Raw genomic sequence first — 21,307 nt, 5'->3', positions numbered from 1 at the left:
AGGGAAAATGGACATGGAATTGAGTAAAATCTCATTGGAACGGAATACAATTATGTAATAAGGCTCACCCTATCCTTCTTCAAATTGGACAGCTCATGCACGGCCACAGTTTGTTCCTTGATCTAAAAGGTAACATACAAACCGATAAAGCCTTTATGTGACCAAATATGGTGAAAATAAACATCCCTTTCCTGGCAAAATACACAAGTTTTGTGATATAATGTAAGCTTTGTGACTACTGTAGAAAATTATTTTTTTTGGTAGCCAATCAGACCTTTGTGATTATATAGTGTTTTAATGGATGATTATAGTATTTTTTGTGAGAAACTTTCCCGGACACATTGATTTTGTTCGCAAAATCTTTGAACTATTGCATCTTGATTTAAAAATACAGCCTTTTTGTGACCAAATAATCTTATATTTATTTTATGAGTGAAACTACCACGAAATTAGTTTATAGTACAGTATATAACACTGAAAATATATAATTATCTTAATGCCGATGTTTATTTTTCCACATTAGCTTGTGTTGACGTTGAGGCTTCAGTACCTGTTTGTTTAGCTCTTCTTCACGTTGTCCAGATTGTCCGTCTAAATTAGGGTCATTATTGTCGACCTTCGAAGACATTTTTGATAGTATAAAATACTACGTTAAGTTACTTTGGGGGTAAAGAAAACATTGAAAAAAATCACTCTGAATAACCGAGGATAGACCCACGAGAAAGGAAGCACTATATCCGGGTTATTCTTCATTTTTGGCGTGCAGGAGCCTCTATACTACCGGGTTAAAATTTCACATGCTCTAATCATTTAAAATAAACCGAAATGAGTACACATTACAGCTGTGTTTGGATTATGAGGTTTTTTTTTTCAGTTTTAGTTTAATCATCTTTATTTCACACACATCAAAATCGAACATTATCATATTTTTTCAGACTCTAGCAGTAGATAATGATTTACCAAACTCATTGTTTCAAATAACCAATTCACTTTTTGTGTTTCTCAGAAATCACAACATTCATTTAGTATTGTTCTACATCATATCTATTTTTTTTTCTAAAAAGGCTGAGTTGCGCGGCGGCAAACCTACAATGTGATTCTGTGATCGATTAGTCTAGTCTGCAGCGATTCCCTCACAACACCGGACGGAACAATCTCGCTACCGCATTTCACGGGTAAGACAATAAAATAGCCTTAATTTAGAGGACATTCTTTAAAACTTTTTTGTTTAAGTTGCTCCACAATGTAGACAAGTAAACATGGGAGACATGGGCGTGAGTGCATGAGCTCTTTTGAGTCATAAACGTCAACACGTGGGTCCCATCATGTTGTAGTTGAGCGATTTGTTGCACAGAGCTAGCTGGGCGGACGGGGCTGGGAACGTTCAGGGGTGCTTTTTTTGCCTCGAGGCTTTGACGCCGCCCGCGTGGAAGATCTCTTACATATAAACCAACAGTTGGTTTATAGCTAATGGTAGCCTAACTTAATTCCCTTTGTTAAAAAATGCTAAATACGCATTTCATTGATCGAAATAATTATTTACATGTTTCACGCTTTAAAATGTGGCTATTAGTGACAGTTATGTGGGAGTCAAAGCCTCAAATTCGCACTGGTATATTTCTGGTATGTCACACTGATCGCTTCAAACTGTTGGTGTTTATTTTGTGTCTTTAAATAACGACATTGTTTCTTAGAAATACATTTGGAATAATGGCGTGCTGTAATGCATTGTGGTTTGTTGTATAGCTACAACAGAATACTTGACTCGGAGCAGGCTGCAAAAAAAACCCCAACCACAAAATGTTATTTTGGGAAAAAAAAAAAAAAAAAAAAAAGGAAATCTTGCCACAACTTTTAAGTATTTGTTGAAAAAAAGTAGGTTTCGGCATAAATGGCGTATTTAGCTGTCAATTTGTTGTTTGATCACAAAACTGTTATTGTATTGTCGAAAATTAACCACATAAAAATTCGACATTTGGTCACAAAGATAATTGTAATAAATCCCGTTGCAGCTTACAATGACAATCAAGGCTCTATTTCTTTTGTGTTTTCATTGCAAAATGTTGCATTGTTGTACTCAACTACCACTTTTCTGTACAACTAGATCATTCTGGTGACCAAATAGCTAACATTTGTTCGCAACTATTACCTTTTTGTTGGGAAAAAAAAATGCTTGTGAGCAAATGTAGTTTAAATACTATAATATTGCCTTTCTGTAGCCTTAAAGATCATTTGTATTGACGGGAACGTGGTAGTTTGCCACAACATGCAATGAGAAGCCCTTATTTGCTCATAAAAAGCCAATACTTTCCAACAAACAACTATACATAAAGATCAATGTCAAAAAGTTTGCCATTTAAAACACTAAAATGATACAGAAAAGTATTTTTAGTATCCCAAAAAATTCAATAGTTGGCTACAAAAACTGACAAATTTGGTCTTTTGAAATGTTTTTTTTTTTTTTTTCCATAGGGATTGGTGGCACCTGGAATGCGTGCGTAATGGGCTTGACCAAACAGTACCTGCGCTATGTGCCTAGCGCTGTGTTCGGCGTGATCGGCAGCCAGAAAGCAAACATTTGCTTTGTCACACAACGCGGTGGAGAGCGCGGCCGCTACGTGGCCGTGGCAGCTTGCGAACATGTCTTTGTTTGGGACACCCGGAAAGCGGAGAAGGTGAGGAGAGGAAACTTCTGGCCACTTTTCAATTTTTTTTTTCCCGGGTCAAATTGAGGCAGGATGTGGCTGTTTTGATCAACTATGTCAAAGAGTAATTACATGAATTTTACATATCTTAAACATGTGAAGTGTCATATATTTAATTAAATCATGCCAAAATTGTGTGTACAGTTTAACTCTCAAGTAAAATGATAAACTTTGTAAGAGGGAAATGTGGTGAATTTTTTTTTTTTTTCCCCACCTCTTCTGATTCATTCAGGTGTTGATTCTGGCAGGCCAGAAACACGAGGTAACCTTCCTGTATCCCTCGCCTGATGGCATCCACGTGGCTGTGGGATATGAAGATGGTGCTGTGCGGATCTTCAGCCTGCTCAACGGCGAGAGCAGCGTCTGTTTCAATGGACACAAATCAGCTGTCACGACCATTTGCTATGACGCACTGGGGGCCAGACTCGTAACTGGATCCAAGGTAAGTGTAACCACCTAAGCAGATATTAAGACGTGGCAAATGCTTAAATAAATACAGTGGATCCCCACATATTCTATTTGCATTTATTGGAAAGACCTATTCTCCATTAGTCACTGAAACCATATAAATTATTCCTGGATTTTTGTGGTCAGGCTTGATCTCTATCCTCTTGGAAATCTCTCTCACTGTCTCATTTTCACACACTCTCATTCACACTCACTTTCTCACACTCACATACAAAGTGAGACAGTCTCAAGTGAGATCTTATATTGCTTATATTAGTGGCCGAAACATTTCCATGCAATGTGATGTGATGGCTACCCAAGTTCGACCCATCCCCCAAAATTTCAGGTTAATATGTTCACATACTGTAGATGTTAGGTAACAAAGTTAAGAATTTTGAAATGTCAGGAGTGAAGTGAAACACATAATTTCCACTTCCAGGATACTGACGTGATCATTTGGGACATCATCAATGAGTGCGGCCTGTACCGACTGCGGGGACACAAAGACGAGGTCACACAAGCCCTGTTTCTCAAAGACAAGAACCTCTTGGTGACCAGGTACCACTTCATTGAAAAACCCACAAGAACATGTGAACTTTATTTGGAGTTCATACGTAACTTAAAATGGTAACAGGTGTGTGCTGACTCCCATTTAATACGAGTTTAAATATGATGGATTGATTCTTACCACAGCCACATTCCATGTTATAACAAGGTGTGTGCACTTTTGCAACCTCATTTTCTTAACTGTTCGTTTAAAAGGGGTGTGCAGACATTTTCTGTCCACTGTACAGGTATATGAGCATATGAGGGTCTATTGGAGTGTATGTTACTAAAAGTGTGATTTCTGCAGCTCCAAGGACAGCTTTGTCAAGTGGTGGGACTTGGACACGCAGCATTGCTTTAAGACCATGGTGGACCACCGCAGTGAGGTGAGCAATCTTGTCACGACTTCATACTTTTATTTTAATAGAGACTTTCATACTGATTTTTGTCCAAAAATGTACAAAAGCGCTTTAATTCACTATTAGCGATCATGTTCAAGTTTAAACAGTGCAACCCCAAAAAAGGTCTTGTCAATTTGACTTAGGATAGAGAAGTGTTTTTAAAAAGCCTGCCAAATTTTAATAACTCCAGCCAAATGAGATGGTGAAACAGTTTGAAGCTATTTCTGACCAATTCAGTACCAAAATGTTCTCCATTTTTACACACGATTTCAGCACTTACCTTCAAATGTATTTAGTGTATTTATGTACTATTCAGAAACAAAACCCGACAGTGACTTTGGTTAATCTTGAAATAAAAGTAAGAAATGACTGGTGTTTGAATTTCAATTTTCATCTTCACTTTTTAGATCTGTTATTATACATTATTTTCAAGATCTTTTTTGGAACTCATCATTTAAAAAAATGCCATAATCCAAATTTAATTTCTTATGATGAGGGATTATAAGTAAATAATAATGGTAAATAATTGTTTTCCTAAAGAATAACATTAAAATGGTTTACAATCCATCCATCCATTTTCTTTTGCTGCTTATCCTCACAAGGGTTGCAGGGTTTACAATTCAATATAAAACAAATTTACTTCATTTAAAACCACATATCAAAGATATGAAGCTTTGAAAATGGAAATCAAACAATTTAAAGTATGTATTCAATAAAATATTATACCATAATTTTTATTCGTTATGTTCCATGGTTAACTATGCATATAGTTGAGATCTAATTAAAATAATATATGTAGAATAAACTTTTTTTAATAGTTGTTTTTATATTTTTATTTTCATATTTCTCCTAAATTAAATGTTCTCATTGCTCGTTATATTTCAATGGGATTTTCCCCAGACCAATTTAAAATCACATTGCATCGAGCGAGAAATATCCTTGCAAATAAACTATATTAAAATGCAGCATTAAATATAGTACTTGCCTCTTTATGCCATCATCAGGTGTGGGCCATGTCCGTTCTTAACGAAGAACACCGCCTGCTGACAGGCTCGGCCGACAGTGAGCTTCGAGCATGGGACATCAGCTACCTGCAGGAGGTGAGCCCAGACCCCAAACAGGAAGGAGACAGGAAGTCGACTCCCAGTAGCTTGTGGTTGATGATCGTCGTGTGTGTGTGTAATGGCATCCAGGAGCAGGCAGAGGGCGAACCCAAGGTGAAAAAGGGCAAAAGTCTGCTTGAGGACGACCAGAGCGATGGGAATGATGAAGACACGGATGAGAGTCCAGAAGATGTAATGAGAACAGTAATCAGGTGTTTAGGATTAGAGCCCATCACTGACTTGGAATGTCGCTCTCTGTCAATTAGCGTATTTTGACGTGCAAGAAAGCAGGCTCCATCCTCCGTGAGGCCAGAGACAGAGTCGTGTCTCTGACCGCTGACAGCAAGCTCAGAGTCATCGTCTGTCACGTGAGTGCAAAATTCACACAGATGCATGGGTTCAATCAAAATCCACAAAAAGTTTCTGTTGTCCCAAAATAATCTTTATTTTGACACAAAACATAATTTATTTGACCAGGAAAAAAAACTTTTGCCATTAAAACAACAACTAAAACATTGCTTATAACCGCAAAGTTTGTATTATGTTAAAATTGGTAATTACAATGCTGTATTAGGTCAGGTATACAAGTAAATTGCATTTATCGACACAATATATTGCATTGTATTGTTGTTTTTAATTGTAATTTTCTTTTTCTTTTTTTAAATACGTGACGTGACTCATCAGGGCAATGACTCGGTTCTGGAGGTCTTCAAGGTGCTATCGGAGGCAGAAGTGCACAAAAAGATGACCAAGAAGATGAAGAAAGCCAAGAAGAAAGCGGCCAAGTAAGGAGATTAAATTCATTCAATTTATTATATACAAAATATATATATTTATTATATAGCACATTACGTTATTCCACTATGGTAAAGACACAAAATTTTTATTTTGTAACCGCCGGGCCCTCATTTTTTTGCATTTTAGTGTCATTTAATATATTTTTCTTTTGTTATAGTCCGGTCAAATGTTTTGTGTTTTTAGTCTCGAGTCTTTAGTTTTTTTTTTTTATTATTTGTATATTCCACAATTTTTTTTCTCATTTTTTTAAAGACCTTCTGTTTTTCCTTTTTATTTTTGGATAGTATTTTTTTCCCCTAACAGATTTATATTTTTTCCTATACTTGTCTTTTGTGTAATATGTTTATTCACTCCCAATGGGTTTTTATATTTTCTTGGTGTATTTTTTTCCAGATGCTTTGTATTTTCTTGTTTATCTTTTTATTCAAAATAATAATTTAAAAATTTATTTTTGTATTTTCCCCCCTGTATATAATTTTTAGTGTTGTCTTTTTTTTTTTTTTTTTAAACCATCCTGCATTCCTCGTTCAGAACAGCAGAGGAGGACGAGGGCAAGGAACCAGTGGTGGAGAGGACGCTGAAGGACGAGATCGTCCGACTGAGCAACATCAAGGCCTCCTCCAAGATCAGGTGACGTCACAAGCCAGAGGCGAGGGGGATTTTAGTATGACTTGAGTCCAGGTAGACTTATGCCGCCAGTTCGTCATTTCAGGTGGGCCGACTGCCTGTCGTGCGCTGGAGGCGAGCTGAAGGTGGCCCTCCTGCTGCAAAACAACATGGTGGAGACATACAGCCTGAAGACAAAGGAGGGGGCGCCGATGGCCAGCAAGACGGCGCGCCTCACGTTGGGTGGCCATCGCAGCGACGTGCGGACGCTGGCATTCAGCTCGGACAACCTGGCCGTACTGTCGGCGTCCGGGGACACCGTCAAAGTGTGGAACAGGTGACGGATGCTCCATTGCATTTAGCAAATCAGTATAAATTTCATTTATCTAATTTTTGTGCGTGTGTGTATATATACACAAATCCATTTTCCAAGCCGCTTGTCCTCACAAGGGTCATGGGAGTGCTGGAGCCAATCCCAGCTGTCATCGTGCAGGAGGCAGGGTACACCCTGAACTGGTTGCCAGCCAATCGCAGGACACACAGAGACAGACAACAGTCACACTCACAATCACACCAAGGGGCAATTTAGAATCTGCCATTAATACATGTTTTTGGGATGTGGGAGGAAACCGGAGTGCCCGAAGAAAACCCACACAGGCACGGGGAGAACATGCAAATTCCACACAGTTGGGCCCACGATTTGAACCCCAGTCCTCAAAACTGTGAGGCCAACGCTCTACAGCTGTTCCACCGCGCCACCGTAAAAATTACAAATTACTTTAATGAATGTAAATAAATGATGGAACCCACTCCACTGTCTAACATGCAATTATTTTTTAATTCCACCAGGTGTCACTATGCAACGGTACACAACACTCGAATGCTGTTGTTGCAATGTGTGTTGTGTGTTGTTTGGCTGAGTTTTTTCTTTTTAAGGACAAGATTGAGGATTAGTAAGTAAAACCAAAAGTAAAAAGTTGTTTTTGTTTGTGGTTTCAGGTCAACCCTGCAGGTGGTGCGGACCATGGCGTGCGAGTATGCCCTTTGCTCTCTCTTTGTGCCTGGAGACAGGCAGATCATTGTGGGGACCAAGGTGCCTACCCACCACATATTTATACTCAATGTCCTTCTAAGTATTATTAATGATGTTCCTCTCCGCTCCCTCCTTGTCAGAGTGGTAATCTGCAGGTGTTTGAGTTGGGGTCGGGAAGCCTCCTGGAGACGGTCAACGGCCATGATGGAGCTCTGTGGTCCATGTGCCCGGCCCCCGACCAGGTACACCATCACCCCCACTGACTAAGCTCTGGGTCCTTATTTTTCTTTGTCCTTTACTTTTTCCCCCATTTTCCCCTTTCGTGTCAATTTTCATCATATTTCTGCCTCCTTTTGACCATTTTACTTTCCCTTTTGTCCTTTTCCCCACCTTTTTACAATTTTCATTCGTTTTCATCTTTTTTTGCTTCCATTTTGCTCATGTTATTTTTTCATCTTTTGTTCCTTTTCGGCTATCCCCACTTTTAAATGTTTCCTTTTCCCTTTCATTAGTTTCTTTTTCACCTTCCACATTTTTTTCCATTTCAAGCATTTCCTTTCTTTTTTCATCTTTTTGGCCATTTTTCATAAATTTCCCCCTTTTTCCTTCTTTTTCATTACTCCTTTCTCCATTAATTATTGCCTTTTATTTTTCTTCACCCTCATCATTTTACAACCCTTTTTTTGCTTCCTGTTTTTTTCATTTTGAAATTTTTCAATTTTTTCCATCTTTTCCCCTTTCCCATTTTTTTATTTCTTGATTCGTTTGTCAACTTCCATTTTTCAAAATATTCTTTTCCTTCTTTTATCTATTTTTGTTCAGTTTTATTTTTTAGGTTTTTGTCTCTTATATTCACAGCTTCCAGAGAAAAATTCACTTGTAAACTATGTAGAAAGTGTCTCTATATACAAACTACTGCTGGTATGCGGCTCATATTTTTTCCTATACTGTAGTGTGAGTGAGATTATTTCTTTTTTTTTTGTGTTAAACAACAGGGTTGTGTTGTGGCTGACGTAACGTAATGTGCTTGTGTGTAGCGGGGGCTCGTGACTGGAGGTGCGGACAAGTCAGTGAAGCTGTGGGACTTTGAGCTTGTGAAGGATGAGGCCAGTGGACACAAGTAAGTGGCAGTACTTGCACCAAGTTCCAAGTTATTTGATTATTCCTAAAACCATGTGCTGAATTACACGCAGGAAGACAAAGTAGTAGTAGAACAAGGAGCCAACTTGTGGGTATGTTATTGTTCATAGTTGTTTTTCCGGGTCTGTGCACATTGTCATGAGTGGAAAAATTATTTTCTGGTTTTTGTTTTTTTTTTTCACTTTCTGTCACTTGTTCTCTATTTTCCACTTCTTTTTCATTTTCATTTCCCTCTACTTTCCCTTATTGTCCTTTTTTCCAGTTTAATTTTTTCCCTCTTTAGTTCACTTCAATTATTCTCTTTTCTCTTATGTTTTTCTTCTTCTTTATTTCTGTTTTTTATAAGGTTTCTTTTTTCTTCTTTTCCCTTATTCCTTTTCTGTCCATGCTCCCATTTTCTATCCGGTCTCTATCTTTTTTTTCCCCCTTTCCTTTTCCACGTCTTACTATTTAATTTCCTTTTCGTTTGATTTCTCGTAACTTTCTCCTTTATCTCCCCTTTCTTGTTTTCTTTCCCTTATTTTTTCCTCACTTCTGTTAATCTTTTCATTACTTTATTCTTTTTTCTGTTTTTTCATCGTTTCACTTTAAACTATTTTTTGTTTCATTCTCTTCCTGTATTTTGTTAGTAATTTATCCTCCTTTTTCTCATATCAATTTCCTTTTCATTTTTGATTTTTCTTCATTTACTGTTTTTATTTCTGCTCTTTTCTTCTGCATTTTCTTTTTTACTTTGCACTTTTTTCAGTCATTTTTTATTTTACCCAATATTTCAGTTTTTTTCTTCCCCTGGTTTCCTTTTTTAATCTTTTTTTTTTTGCTTGTTCCAGTTTGCTCTTCCACCTCTCTTTTTTCTTTTGTGTCCTTTCACCTTCTTTTTCCTCCTTTTTCAAAATGATTTCATGTTTGTGTGTGTATATTGCAGGAGGCTGACATTAAAGCACACGCGCACTTTACAGCTGGAGGAAGTCGTCCTGTGTGTGAAGTTCTCACCTAATCACCGCTTGCTGGCAGTGTCCTTACTTGATTGCACCGTCAAAGTTTTCTACACGGACACGCTCAAGGTAAATTCTCGTCCGACAAGGAGATGAGCTCACTTTCATCTGCTGTGCGTTTGTCGCATGACATCTCTTCTCTTGTTTTATCGTCTTCTTCCCGCAGTTTTTCCTGTCGCTGTACGGGCACAAGCTACCCGTACTTTGTCTGGACATCACACACGTGAGTAGACACCGCAATAAAATTCTTACATTTGAACATTTTGACTGTATTTCAAATAAGCGGTTTGGAAAATGGACACTTCTGTATGTTGTTGTTTTCGTGTGTCTCGTATCTGGATACTCAGTCCAGAATGTTATTCAGTATTATTTATGAAAATAACCTAAAAATGACAATTGCAGGACAGCACGCTGATCGCCACAGGTTCGGCAGATCGCAACGTGAAGATCTGGGGCCTGGACTTCGGTGACTGTCACCGCTCCATGTTTGCACATGATGACAGGTTAGAAAGACTCTAAGATCACTTGTGGTCCCATCCGATGTGACTTAAACGAGTCACTTCCTGTGTGCGCAGTGTCATGTTCCTCCAGTTCGTCCCCAAGACGCATTTGTTCTTCACGGCAGGAAAGGACAAGAAGATCAAACAGTGGGATGCTGACAAATTTGAGCACGTTCAGACCTTGGAGGTCAGTCTTTTTCAAAAGGGTTCCTGCTCTCATGTTTTGACATCATGGATGGATAGATGGTTTCAAATGGTTGACTTCGTGATCACAACAGTAATAGTTTTACACTACTTGGAGGTGTTCATTGGACCACCTGTCACCTATTTTCATCGAATTTGGTATCAGCATTGTTCTTGTCAGATGAGATTTTTCTCTTCGTGTTGTTTGTCCTGGTTTTGTTTTTTACTCTTTATCTTGTTTACATCCTTGTTTCCCTATTTTTTTTCTTTCTGCTTTACCATCCTTTTTTTTAGTTTACTTTTTTTTACATTTTCTCCTTTTCTTTCACTATGTGTATTACTAGATCTATATCTAAGAAAATCAGTACAACGCGACGTAACAAGTTTGAGACTTAAACGTTAATAGTAATTACTACAGATCAACTTCTTTAACATGTTTTGCTGTACGGTGTACAAATTCTACCATATTTTTTTCGTGTATATTCTACATCTATACTATAATATGTATCATGTGGGGAAAAGGACAATTTTAGATGTCTTTTTACTGAATAGTTCACTTAATTCATTTGTCTTGAGATATTATTTACTATATGAGGCATATTTTAAAGACAAATGTGATTTTGTGCTATCCAGTGATAGGGGCATGGGGGGCAAAAAAATCTGGGCTTGGCCCTTCTGCCCAATTTTTTTGGGGGGGTCAGATCTAAGAAATTTTACTTTCTATTTTTGTTTGAATTTTGTTCACAGAAATGGCCAGAATGCACCACAGCGATCCATTTTTTTCAAAAAAAAATCCCTGGAGGTCATGGCCCCAGACACCCCTAGTGCTCGCCTTGGTATTTTCAGGAATTTTCACGAAAATCCACCAAAATTAATGTGAGAAATATGTTAAAACTGCCAAGCTCAAGTCGCGAGCACACAAAAACTAGATTTTTTTTTCCTTTCTTCCTTTCACAACAACCATTGTCAAGTTCTTTAAAGTACCTGAGGAGTTACGAAAATGTGTCTCCTCAAAAAACATGGACATATTTAACGGCATTAATACTGTTCAAAGAAAAATAGTGTTTCAAACTCATATGGTGTCTTGGACGAGCAGTGGGATAGGGGAGCTCCACCCGAGCTCCTTCAATATACGTAGCAGAGTGAACTGTCTTATACTCCAAAGTGAGTCGGCCTTTTAATTGTTCAATTTGAATAACATGCAGGACAAATATAATACCTTGAAATTTTGAGTTACTGTAGTTAATTTTTATTAACCAATGCACAAAATGAATTCTTGTACTTAATCTGTTCAGCAATTGTGTGCTATCTTTGAATGGTAATTTTGATGTAAAAGAGCCCCATTCACTGGGGAAAAACGTGGTTATGTTTTTGTTTGCTTCAAACCCTATGTTGAAAAGTGGATCTTTTTACAGATATTTGACTACGAACTACATTAAGATACCATGATGTACTTTGGTTCAATGAAAAATAGACATGCCCATACTTTGACCATATTTAAAATTTATTTTTGTTGTTGTTGTTGCTTTGCTACAATGAAATAATCACTGATTATTGCTCATCATCCAAGGGCCACCATCGCGAGGTGTGGTGTCTGTGTATCAGCCCCAACGGTGACCATCTTGTGTCGGCCTCACACGACAAGTCTCTGCGCCTGTGGGAGAGGACCAGGGAGCCCATCATCCTCGAGGAGGAACGAGAGATGGTGAGCAAAAAGATGGACGAAGGATTTTTTTTTCAAGCATCTTGGCATTGAGCACGTTGTTGTCATTTGGACAGGAACGAGAGGCAGAGTTTGACGAGAGCCTGGCCACGGGTGACGCTCCGGTGGTAAGTTTGAATCTTGCTATAGACATATGCACGAACCTTTACCATCATTTAAGTGGCCATACTGCCCGCATTGAAGATTTAACCAATCACATGTTTCCGTGTTGTGATTCTGCAGGAACTGTTAGCATCCTAACATTTTATCAATTCCGATTTGAAATTGTACCCAACTAAAGGACATAGTGTTAAATCCTTATTAGTGTCATGTTGCAATCTTGCTATATGTTGCCATTCAAGTGTTTGCATGTTAGCATTCAACCTATCTCTGTAGGAGATTAGCATTTAGGCCATCCACATTTTTCTGTGTGGTGATCCTGCATGCCTCAAGATATTGAAAATACCAGTTGTTAGCATGGTATCTGATCTAATCTAGCATTTTGATCTATTCTTCGTTTTTAAAAGTACCTGATTAAAGCACATGGTGCAAATCCTTCTTAATGTCATGTTGCAATCTGGCGATATATTAACATTCTACGTTAACATTCAATCGCTCTCTCTGGAGTGCATAAGTTTCCGTGTTGTGATTGCACAGGTTCCCAGAGATGACGAGATGACCCATTAGCATGCTTACTGTTGGGATTTGATCGACACGAAAACGCATAGTATGAAGTCCTAGTCACCATGCTACGGATTTTCCGACAAATTTTTGTATACGGTGTTTACATTCAATCTCTGTAGTTCATTCCCGCTTTAGCCAACCAAATGTTTCCATGTGATGATTCTCAGGTACCCAGAAATGTTGGTTAGACCATGTTAGCATGCTAGCTGTTCCCGTACTAGCTTTTAGGAATGTTGGGAACGTTCATTGTCTACGTGAACTAGTTCAAAATTCATTTCACCATTTCAAAAATTCTTTCACCCTACAATCTAAAAACACGGGGGATAACTTGTGTTTCTAAATAAGGAATTAAGACAAAAAACGGATTTTTGTTCTTAATCAGATTTACTCTCCCGCAATTACGACATGCCTGCCTTTAATGATGACTGTGGCCTTACTACATCAGTTTTCAAATACAGCGTTTATCAGTTTTTCCTGGCAGTCCCTAAACATAACATGATAATCTTGAATGAACTTTAGCTTGAAAAATGTTCTTTGACGTCAGAATGACTGTGCTTTCAGTTATGTTCATCAGGTGGAAATGAACTAAATTCAATTCAAACTCGCACAAAATGTGAACTAGTTCATGAACTTGCATGAATTGAGCTTGTTTAAGTCCAACACTTGCTGTTACAATGCGTCAGATTCCGCTTATCCGCGGGACTAATCGAGAGAAATGTCCTGACCGACTCTCCATTTAAAGGGTTGAGCTACCCTTTTACCCCAGCTGACTCCAACGTTGTACGTGCAGGGGGACGGGAGCTTCTTAAGTCGGTGTTGAGCTACTGTATTACTATATCGTAGCCAATTCTGTGTTTCCGTGGGGGTTTTGCAGGTGCCCGGAGAGACTGCCGGGGAAGCCGCACCAGCTGGCAAGAAAACCGTGGAGACGGTCAAAGCTGTGAGTTGACTGAGTATTGTTACTAGCATTTTTATGAATCATGCCCCTAATTTTATCACTTGCGTTTTCATTTGCCACCAGGCCGAACGCATCATGGAAGCTCTGGAGCTCCTCCGTGGGGAGAACAGGAAGATGGAAGAACATAAATACGCCTGCGAGCGTGCCGGAAAAGAGGTGAGAGAGTTGTCATATTTTTGGGCGCAAAATCAGGTACGCCCACCACTTCTCATTAGATCCGATCAAAAGTCAGCCATTTTGTTGATACATTCTTATTGAACTTGCAGCTGCCCCTCCCCAAAGCAAATCCAATCCTTGTGGCCTTTGGAAACATGTCTGTGAGTACTTCAGCCTTACACAAGCACAAATGTTTCTTTTCTAACGTAGGAAATGATAGAAATAGAAATATGTTCCATGGTGAAACAGTGGACATTGTAAAATCTTGTATTAGATGTGAAGGCAATATTTTAAATAACACTCCTAACTAAATTATGATAGTATCTTCTGAAAGCAATTAGAAGTTATTATTCTAATAAGCCACATCCTAATTTTTACTTTATTTTTTCTTTGTGGTTTTGTTTTAATTTTTTCTCAATTTCTTATACATTTTTGTGTCCTTTTTCATTTTCCTCTTCCACTTTTATTTTTGTTGTTGTTCTTCCTTAATTTTCTTTTTGTCTCAGAATCATCTTTATTTGCCAAATATATAAAAAAAACACCTGGGAAATTAGTCTCCAGCAGCCGCTTTAGTACAACAACAGGCAGCCATTTGACAGAAAATACTTTTGAGACATAAAAACACAGTATGGAGAGTCACTGACCAATGAAAGGTTACCGGTATTGTGTTAGTGCTGATACAATTTTTTTCATTTATATTTTTTGGGGGGAAATTGTGCAAATGATACAGAGACTTCAAGAAATGTAACAGTTTAAAGTGACTCGTAGTGCCGAAATGTTGAGCACACGGAGCTCAACTCTAAAAACAGAAGATGAAGAAAAAGACAGGACGTCCACACAGATAAACCCCTTGATGCTTGGTGAAACTCTCTAGTCTCAAATCATGCATATCTTTTTTTCACGTAATTTAGAGCTCTGTTTTTCTTGAAAATGTTAATTTAATCTCAAATTTTGCCATGTCAGACACTGTTATTTACATTGTGTACACGTATTGTGTCTATGTGTTCCGCTTCCAGCCATCCCGCTATGTTCTTGATGTCATCAAGAAAGTCAGATCCAGGTGAGAGGCGACTCCAAATTGTGTTGTTTTTCCTCTTTGTAATTCCAAGCCACTCTCTCATACAATCATCAAACAATATCCTCACCTCAAAAACGACAACCATCACGATCAACCTTAAATTACAGTCATGTAATTGGCCTAAGGAGGGTGTTTTTTTTAAATAGTACCAGTAGTATTTATTTAGTTCATTTTATTGAAAAGAAACGCTTCATCCATCCATTATTTGAGCCGCTTATCCTCACAAGGGTTGGAAGAGTGCCGTAGCCTATCCCAGCCATCTTTGGGCATGAGGGGGGGTACACCCTGAACAGTTAATAATGAAATTAGATTAGTTGTTCAATATGATATTGAAAAGTTTATCTTATAATTATAACTCATAATAATAACTAATACATTTCAAATTGTTTTAGAAAATCTTCTCCCTCTGTCCTCATTTGGTCAACTGTGACAAGAGGAAGCTACATTTTAGAGTTGAATTTAAAAACTGATCAAAATACTGTCACATCAGGCAGAGTTTGAACATTTAATTCAGTGATTTTAAATGTTCTACAAATCTCATGTATTGAGAGTTGCTGCTTTCATCTGACATTTTTTTTTAAATGTTATTTTTTTCTTTTTTTTTTTTTTTCTGCGGTATGTTAGCGAGCTGGAGGTGTCCCTGCTGGTGTTACCGTTCCCATACATTCCCGACATCCTGGAGCTTTTCAACGGCTTCATCCGGCAGGGCCTGGAGGTGGAGCTCGTGTGCCGCTGCCTCTTCTTCCTGCTCAAGTCAGTCAAAGCACTGCAGCGTTTTATCTTGCAGTATCCTGCGTAGGGTTCTTCCCAACAGTTTATGACAATTATGCTTGAAGTGACAATTCTTACATACAATAATGGCCAGCGTGAGGCATGACCAAACGTTACAAAGCAGGATTTAAGACAAGGTGTTCGGTTATCATTAGTTTTATTGTATTTATATGGTTTAGTTTTCTTTCCTCAACAAAACCAATGATTATTTTTATATTATTAATTATTCGAGATTGCCTAAAAAATGCATTAAAAAAACAAGTATTGGGATTTTTTTTTTAAGATGGCACTCAGCAAAATTTATCCTACTTTTATTTTATCCTAAAGGTAGTCAGAAAAATGCTCCAGCTTGATTTTTACATTTTATTTTTACACCAAAAGTACAAAATATATTGTTTTTATTCCTGTCCAATTGGCATAAGATTAATCTATTTTTATTTGATAAAAAAAATATCAAATATATAATATTTTTATTTGATAAAAAATTAGGCAAATGTCATGTATTTTGTGTGGGGAGTCAGCAAATTTTAGCATACATATATTTATTAAAATAGCAAAAATTGTTTCACCTGGTACATGCTATTTTAGGTTTATATGCATAAGAAGTTTAAACAAATGTCATTTTCTCTTAGAAATGTGAAAAGTCCGTCATTTTACATTTCAATTCGTGAAGTCTGTAAAGTTATTGATGTATTTCTAACTTTATAGCATAGAAGTTCATTATTTTATTGTAGTTTTTTTTACACTGTGAAATTGATCTTTGATTTCCAACAAGCATTTTCGGCCCTTTTTCAGTGCATATAAATGACATCATTTACATTTTTTCCTCCCCTCAGAATACATTTTGGCCAGATCTCAAGCAGCCAGAAGCTTCTCCCTGTCATCGACGACCTGCGCTCCAACACTCTCTCCAAAGTGCAGGAAATCCGCGTAAGTCGACCTCCTCCGCAAGCCGGTCTGGTCCATGTCTCAAAACCTCCACTTCATCACCACTCATACCATCTTTTTTCTCCTCCCTCAATCCAGGACCTGATGGGATTCAATAGCGCCGCCCTGCAGTTCCTCCAGCGTGAAGTGGAGAGCAAGGAGGAAGTGATGTTCTTCGCCGATGCCACAGGACGACTGGCGGAGAACAACAAGCGGCGGAGGAAGCGCGAGAGAGTCGTCCTCACTGTCGCTTGACGATAATCGCAAAGTAGACTCTTGGCTTTTATTTTTTTCTACCATATTATCTTCAGTAAGAAAAATAAAATATCACAATTGTATTCCCATTTTATATAATTGTCTTTTAAAGCCATTTTCATCTATAGTTATATACTGGATGTCCCAAAAAATGTATACACACTTAAATAATGATGATGTAAAAAATACATTTGAATTCTAATAAGTTTACAATTATTTAATGTGTGTCATCAGATTCCGCTTATCCGCAGGACTAATCGGGAGAAATGTCGTGACCGACTCTCCATTTAAAGGGTTGAGCTACCCCTTTACCCCAGCCGACTCTTAACGTCGTACATGCAGGGGGACGGGAGCTTCTTAAGTCGGTGTCGAGATGAACTCATCTAGGTGAACTAACTGCCTTTAGTTTTGCAAAGCCAATCCGGTCCGCCTTCACTTATTAGCCTTTATCGAGCAACCTTACAGAGTAAAAGGGTGACAAACTGATCGCTTCGCTTTTACAGTAGCTTCATCTCTTATGAATCGATTGCACTTGTCATTGACCTAGTAAGTTTAAAAATCCTTGTTAGGATCGTACGCATTTGTTTTTATATTAAGCCAGAGTTTATCAATGAGTTATTAATTAAAACGGAGTTTACAACTAGATGTTATTAATGTCGTTGACGATTGATCTTTAATGAAGTAGAGTGGTAAAAGATGAGACAACTCATTATAAGAATGACAACGATAGATGAAAATGGAAATTTTAAGTATTTAATAAAATGATAAAAATTGTTCAGATAACATTTATTACTTGGCAGTTACTCCCATCAGACGCGGGGTACAATTGCAATGTTAAGGCAAAATTCAATGTTAATTGAAAATAAATCAATAAAAGGAAAAATGATTAATATGAAGATACTAATGGTAAGTATGATTGAGGAGATGATAAATGTAATAAAAAGCAGTAAAAATGAAGTAAGATTAAAATATCGGGAAGGTATACATTTTTGAGTGAGCCTTTTCGGGGTGATCAAGTCCTATGAAGCTCTAAGCCGAATTTAGTAATAAGGAATTTTAGAGCTCAGGATTAATTGTAAAGCTAACTTGCCCTTCTGAGGTGACCACGTAATATTGATGGTATTATCGTGCAATTACCTTATTATAGTAGTTGTTTTACTCGTGCCCAATCAAAAAAGAAGAAGTCAAAAATAAGCATCCTAAGATGCTCGAAGACTTCGTCAGCTTGTTCTTTGAATATTACTCCTTAGAAATATGGCCTTTTTGTCTCCTTGTCTGTGTAAAACGAACAAAGAGCCTCGGACTTCCGTATCCAAGGCTTTTATGGCTTTTGGGTAGAACATTCTGGAAGGTTTTGGCTTGCTTACGCCCAGTGGGAAGTATCTCCGTTTTTCTGTCTGTACCTCTTTTGTTTTTCCACCATCCCTGGGTTCTCTTGTCATGCCCTTCTCAGCTCACTCAAAATAAGGCAAGGCACCCGCAAATCCAACCGTCACTTCCCTTAGCATCAATAGACAACAGTTGTATCCAGTAGATATAGTCACTATCTTTCTTTTAGTTTCACTCTAGTTCTTAAAGGGCTTCTGTCATGAAATGGATGATTTTTAGTATGTTATTAATGAAAAAACGTCAGGCAATATGGGCCTATGCATTTTTTTTCACCACAAAACATGATTTTGACGTATACAGCTTTTTGTAACTCCCGCCATGAAAATCCTCTTGAGGGATTTGATTTTTGAGAAGAAGCAGGAAGTGACGTATAGGACAGGACCACCCTCAAGTGGACTCGTTTGTTTCAATTAGTTTTACCTTCGAGGAAGCAAGCTCGTTGTTCCTTCGTGTTAGCCAAAATGCCGGCTCATTGCATTGCTGGACATTGCTTGAACACTCGGGAGAATGGATTCAGCCTTCGTAAATTTCCAAGAGACCCGGTTCGTTGTGAAAAATGGATTGCATGGGTGCAGAGGACAAGAGCTTTGTGGGTTCCAGAACACAGGTAGGCAGTAATGCGCCCCTGCTCGATGATGATGATGAAGTACTGCGGCGGCTTTGAACATCCCTCTAAAAGCAGCACTGCTCGGCTCCATTATATGCCGTCGGCCTTTGGGGATGGGGCGGCTCTGAAGAACCCAGCCGAGAATGCCTCACACAGCCGCGTGCGCGCATAAAGCGCCCCGGCTCGGCTGTGTTGCTCAGTACTGCGTCGTCTGTGAACACCCCCCTAAAGCAGGACGTCTCGGGGTCTGTCATAAGCCACACCTGCCGGCTAATCCACGATGGCTCATCTCCGCTTCGGAAGTGGATCGGACGGGGATGTGGTTTGGCCCTGATCGCATATCATCTGAATATGGCTCAAAACAATAGTGTAATATTGCCCCGGTAACTTCACTCGGTTGTGTGGTGTTCTCCTTTTCGAAAAGAGCTTCCGTGTCAGAGGGGGCGCGTTTGTCTCCCATAGATAGGGCGCACAGCTTGTTTTCATTGGCGAATGTCGTCACGGACGGAGGATGCAGCCAATATGATGACCACTTGGATATCGTAGAATGACAGTTCTGCAACTTTGCGCATGGATGATGCGCTCTTCGCTCACATTTATTTTTTCGTATAGACATTGAAGTGAATAGTATATGTATTTTTCATTACAATATCTGTTTTAGAATGTTTATAGGGATGACACTTGGGCTTTAAGTTTACTCACTTTGGTATATGTATGTAATGCGGTGAAATGCTAAGTGGGAAGACTAAATTTATTCGAGAGACGTTTGCCGTGCTGGCGATCTGATCACATAATTTGGTTTGGCGACATCTAGAGTTTAATTTGAGAGTTGGTTCTAGGACTCAGCTCGACAAAGGAACCGTAGCCACAGAAGCCAATTTCCATCAATTTATTCCATTGCTATACGTGGCATGGCAACCTATTTGACAGTGTGTGTGTGTGTGTATATATATGCAAATATTTGGCTTTTACTTTTTGGAAACAATGATCAACATTTATGCCACATTTGTCAAACTAACTACTGCATTATAATCAAATTACGTTTGTGCATTTTCTGAACTCTCAGTTTGAAATGATGTTCTGTTTTGAGTAAAGGGGTGGAAATATTTTTTTTTTTTAAATCAGATTCGTGAGAAAATAGGCAATTACCTGATTAGTACGATAATTGTTAGTTGTTATTTGAAGGCCAGCATCTTTTCCATAAATTAACTCATAGGGTTAACGTGCGAAGTTCTGAAAATGCCACTGGCGTTTACTTCTTATTGAAGGGAGAAATAAATGGATTTAAATCACAAATACAAGACGAGTAAACAGCACAAAGGGGGCGATGTTGGCCTGTCTGAGCATGGCACCAGGAGCCAGCCTTGAAACACCTCAACGCGAGCAGTGAAAGTGAGATTTTCCAAGCTTTTAACTCGCAAAGAAGGAATTATCCCTTTTGCTTTTTGGTTTTTGTTTTTTTGTTTTTTTTTGGCCTTCAACATCACAAGCATTGAGGTGATCCTTTACAACACCACAAGAATGCGATGAATTATATTTATAGAGCAGTTAAACAGGACCAACAGCTCTTATAAAGGTAACATTTGGAGTCGAGGGTTGTAAAAGTCTCACCTAGCGGGGATGAAAACATTCTTGCAACAAATAGGATGACTGTCCAATCTGGCCCAGTTTGCATGTATTTAAAAACAAAAACTACAGAACAATTGGTTGGCTACTGCATCAATAAATATTGAACAGGCCCAATACTTACGATTGTCAGCCCAGACGATATCCCGGTTGATTGAGCAGGGGGGGCGGAAAAGGACTTTTAACATTGACTTTGCTTTAAAAATGATCAAGTTTGGCCAATTGTCAATATTTGTGTACCGTGGTTTCAATGTGGTAGTAAGTGGGAAGGAAGAAATGAAGTACAAATACTGTACATAGATTTTTCAGGTATCTGTACTTGCGTATTTATTCTTAACTGCACTTTTTATTTGACACCACACAATTGAAAGCGTCAGTACTTTCTACTCCCTTATCAAAATTCGCCTTGTTACTATTTTCAGGGGAAAAAGCCCAATAGCACCGTTGCCAGTCCTTTCTCTGTTTGAACTTGAAAACATTTAACAAATGCATCAACGAATCCAGTTTACACAATTCAGTCTTTGTGGATTATACTAACCTGCATGATTTAGAATCGGAGAATCACAAGCAGGTTGGTTCTTTTGATGGAAAGAGTGACACAAAGTTAAAAATGACTTGTGCAATTATGCTTGTAAGCAAACGATAAGATGCTCCTGTAAACAACTAACATAAATTTAAGTGGTTTTTTTTTTTTAAT

General features: G+C 38.3%; 1 protein-coding gene across 4 annotated transcripts; it reads left to right on the top strand.

Moving 5' to 3' along the window:
* Positions 1–2: 2 nt before the first annotated feature.
* wdr3 (WD repeat domain 3) lies at positions 3–17,789 on the top strand. Of its 4 annotated transcripts, none has more exons than XM_061841481.1 (27): positions 3–129; positions 2,473–2,675; positions 2,938–3,147; positions 3,592–3,710; positions 4,006–4,084; positions 5,104–5,199; positions 5,293–5,394; positions 5,469–5,570; positions 5,887–5,987; positions 6,532–6,630; positions 6,713–6,943; positions 7,606–7,699; positions 7,780–7,881; positions 8,677–8,759; positions 9,705–9,843; positions 9,941–9,997; positions 10,177–10,277; positions 10,350–10,461; positions 12,028–12,162; positions 12,237–12,287; positions 13,718–13,783; positions 13,865–13,957; positions 14,068–14,118; positions 14,974–15,017; positions 15,660–15,788; positions 16,643–16,736; positions 16,833–17,789. In XM_061841481.1, exons 1-27 carry the CDS (start codon positions 96–98, stop codon positions 16,986–16,988), a joined length of 2,883 nt encoding a protein of 960 aa, XP_061697465.1. In that variant the 5' UTR covers positions 3–95; the 3' UTR covers positions 16,989–17,789. The 4 variants fall into 4 exon arrangements, with proteins under 4 accessions (XP_061697465.1, XP_061697466.1, XP_061697467.1 ...); XM_061841482.1 differs by lacking the exon at positions 3–129 and adding an exon at positions 629–1,175 and having other exon boundaries at positions 16,833–17,787; XM_061841483.1 differs by lacking the exon at positions 3–129 and adding an exon at positions 1,233–1,473.
* Positions 17,790–21,307: the final 3,518 nt, after the last annotated feature.

Source organism: Syngnathoides biaculeatus, chromosome 14, assembly GCF_019802595.1.
Source record: "Syngnathoides biaculeatus isolate LvHL_M chromosome 14, ASM1980259v1, whole genome shotgun sequence".
In the NCBI taxonomy this organism is placed as follows: Eukaryota; Metazoa; Chordata; class Actinopteri; order Syngnathiformes; family Syngnathidae; genus Syngnathoides; species Syngnathoides biaculeatus.
Note: the sequence above shows the minus strand (reverse complement) of the source record. Positions and strands in the feature narration are given on the sequence as shown.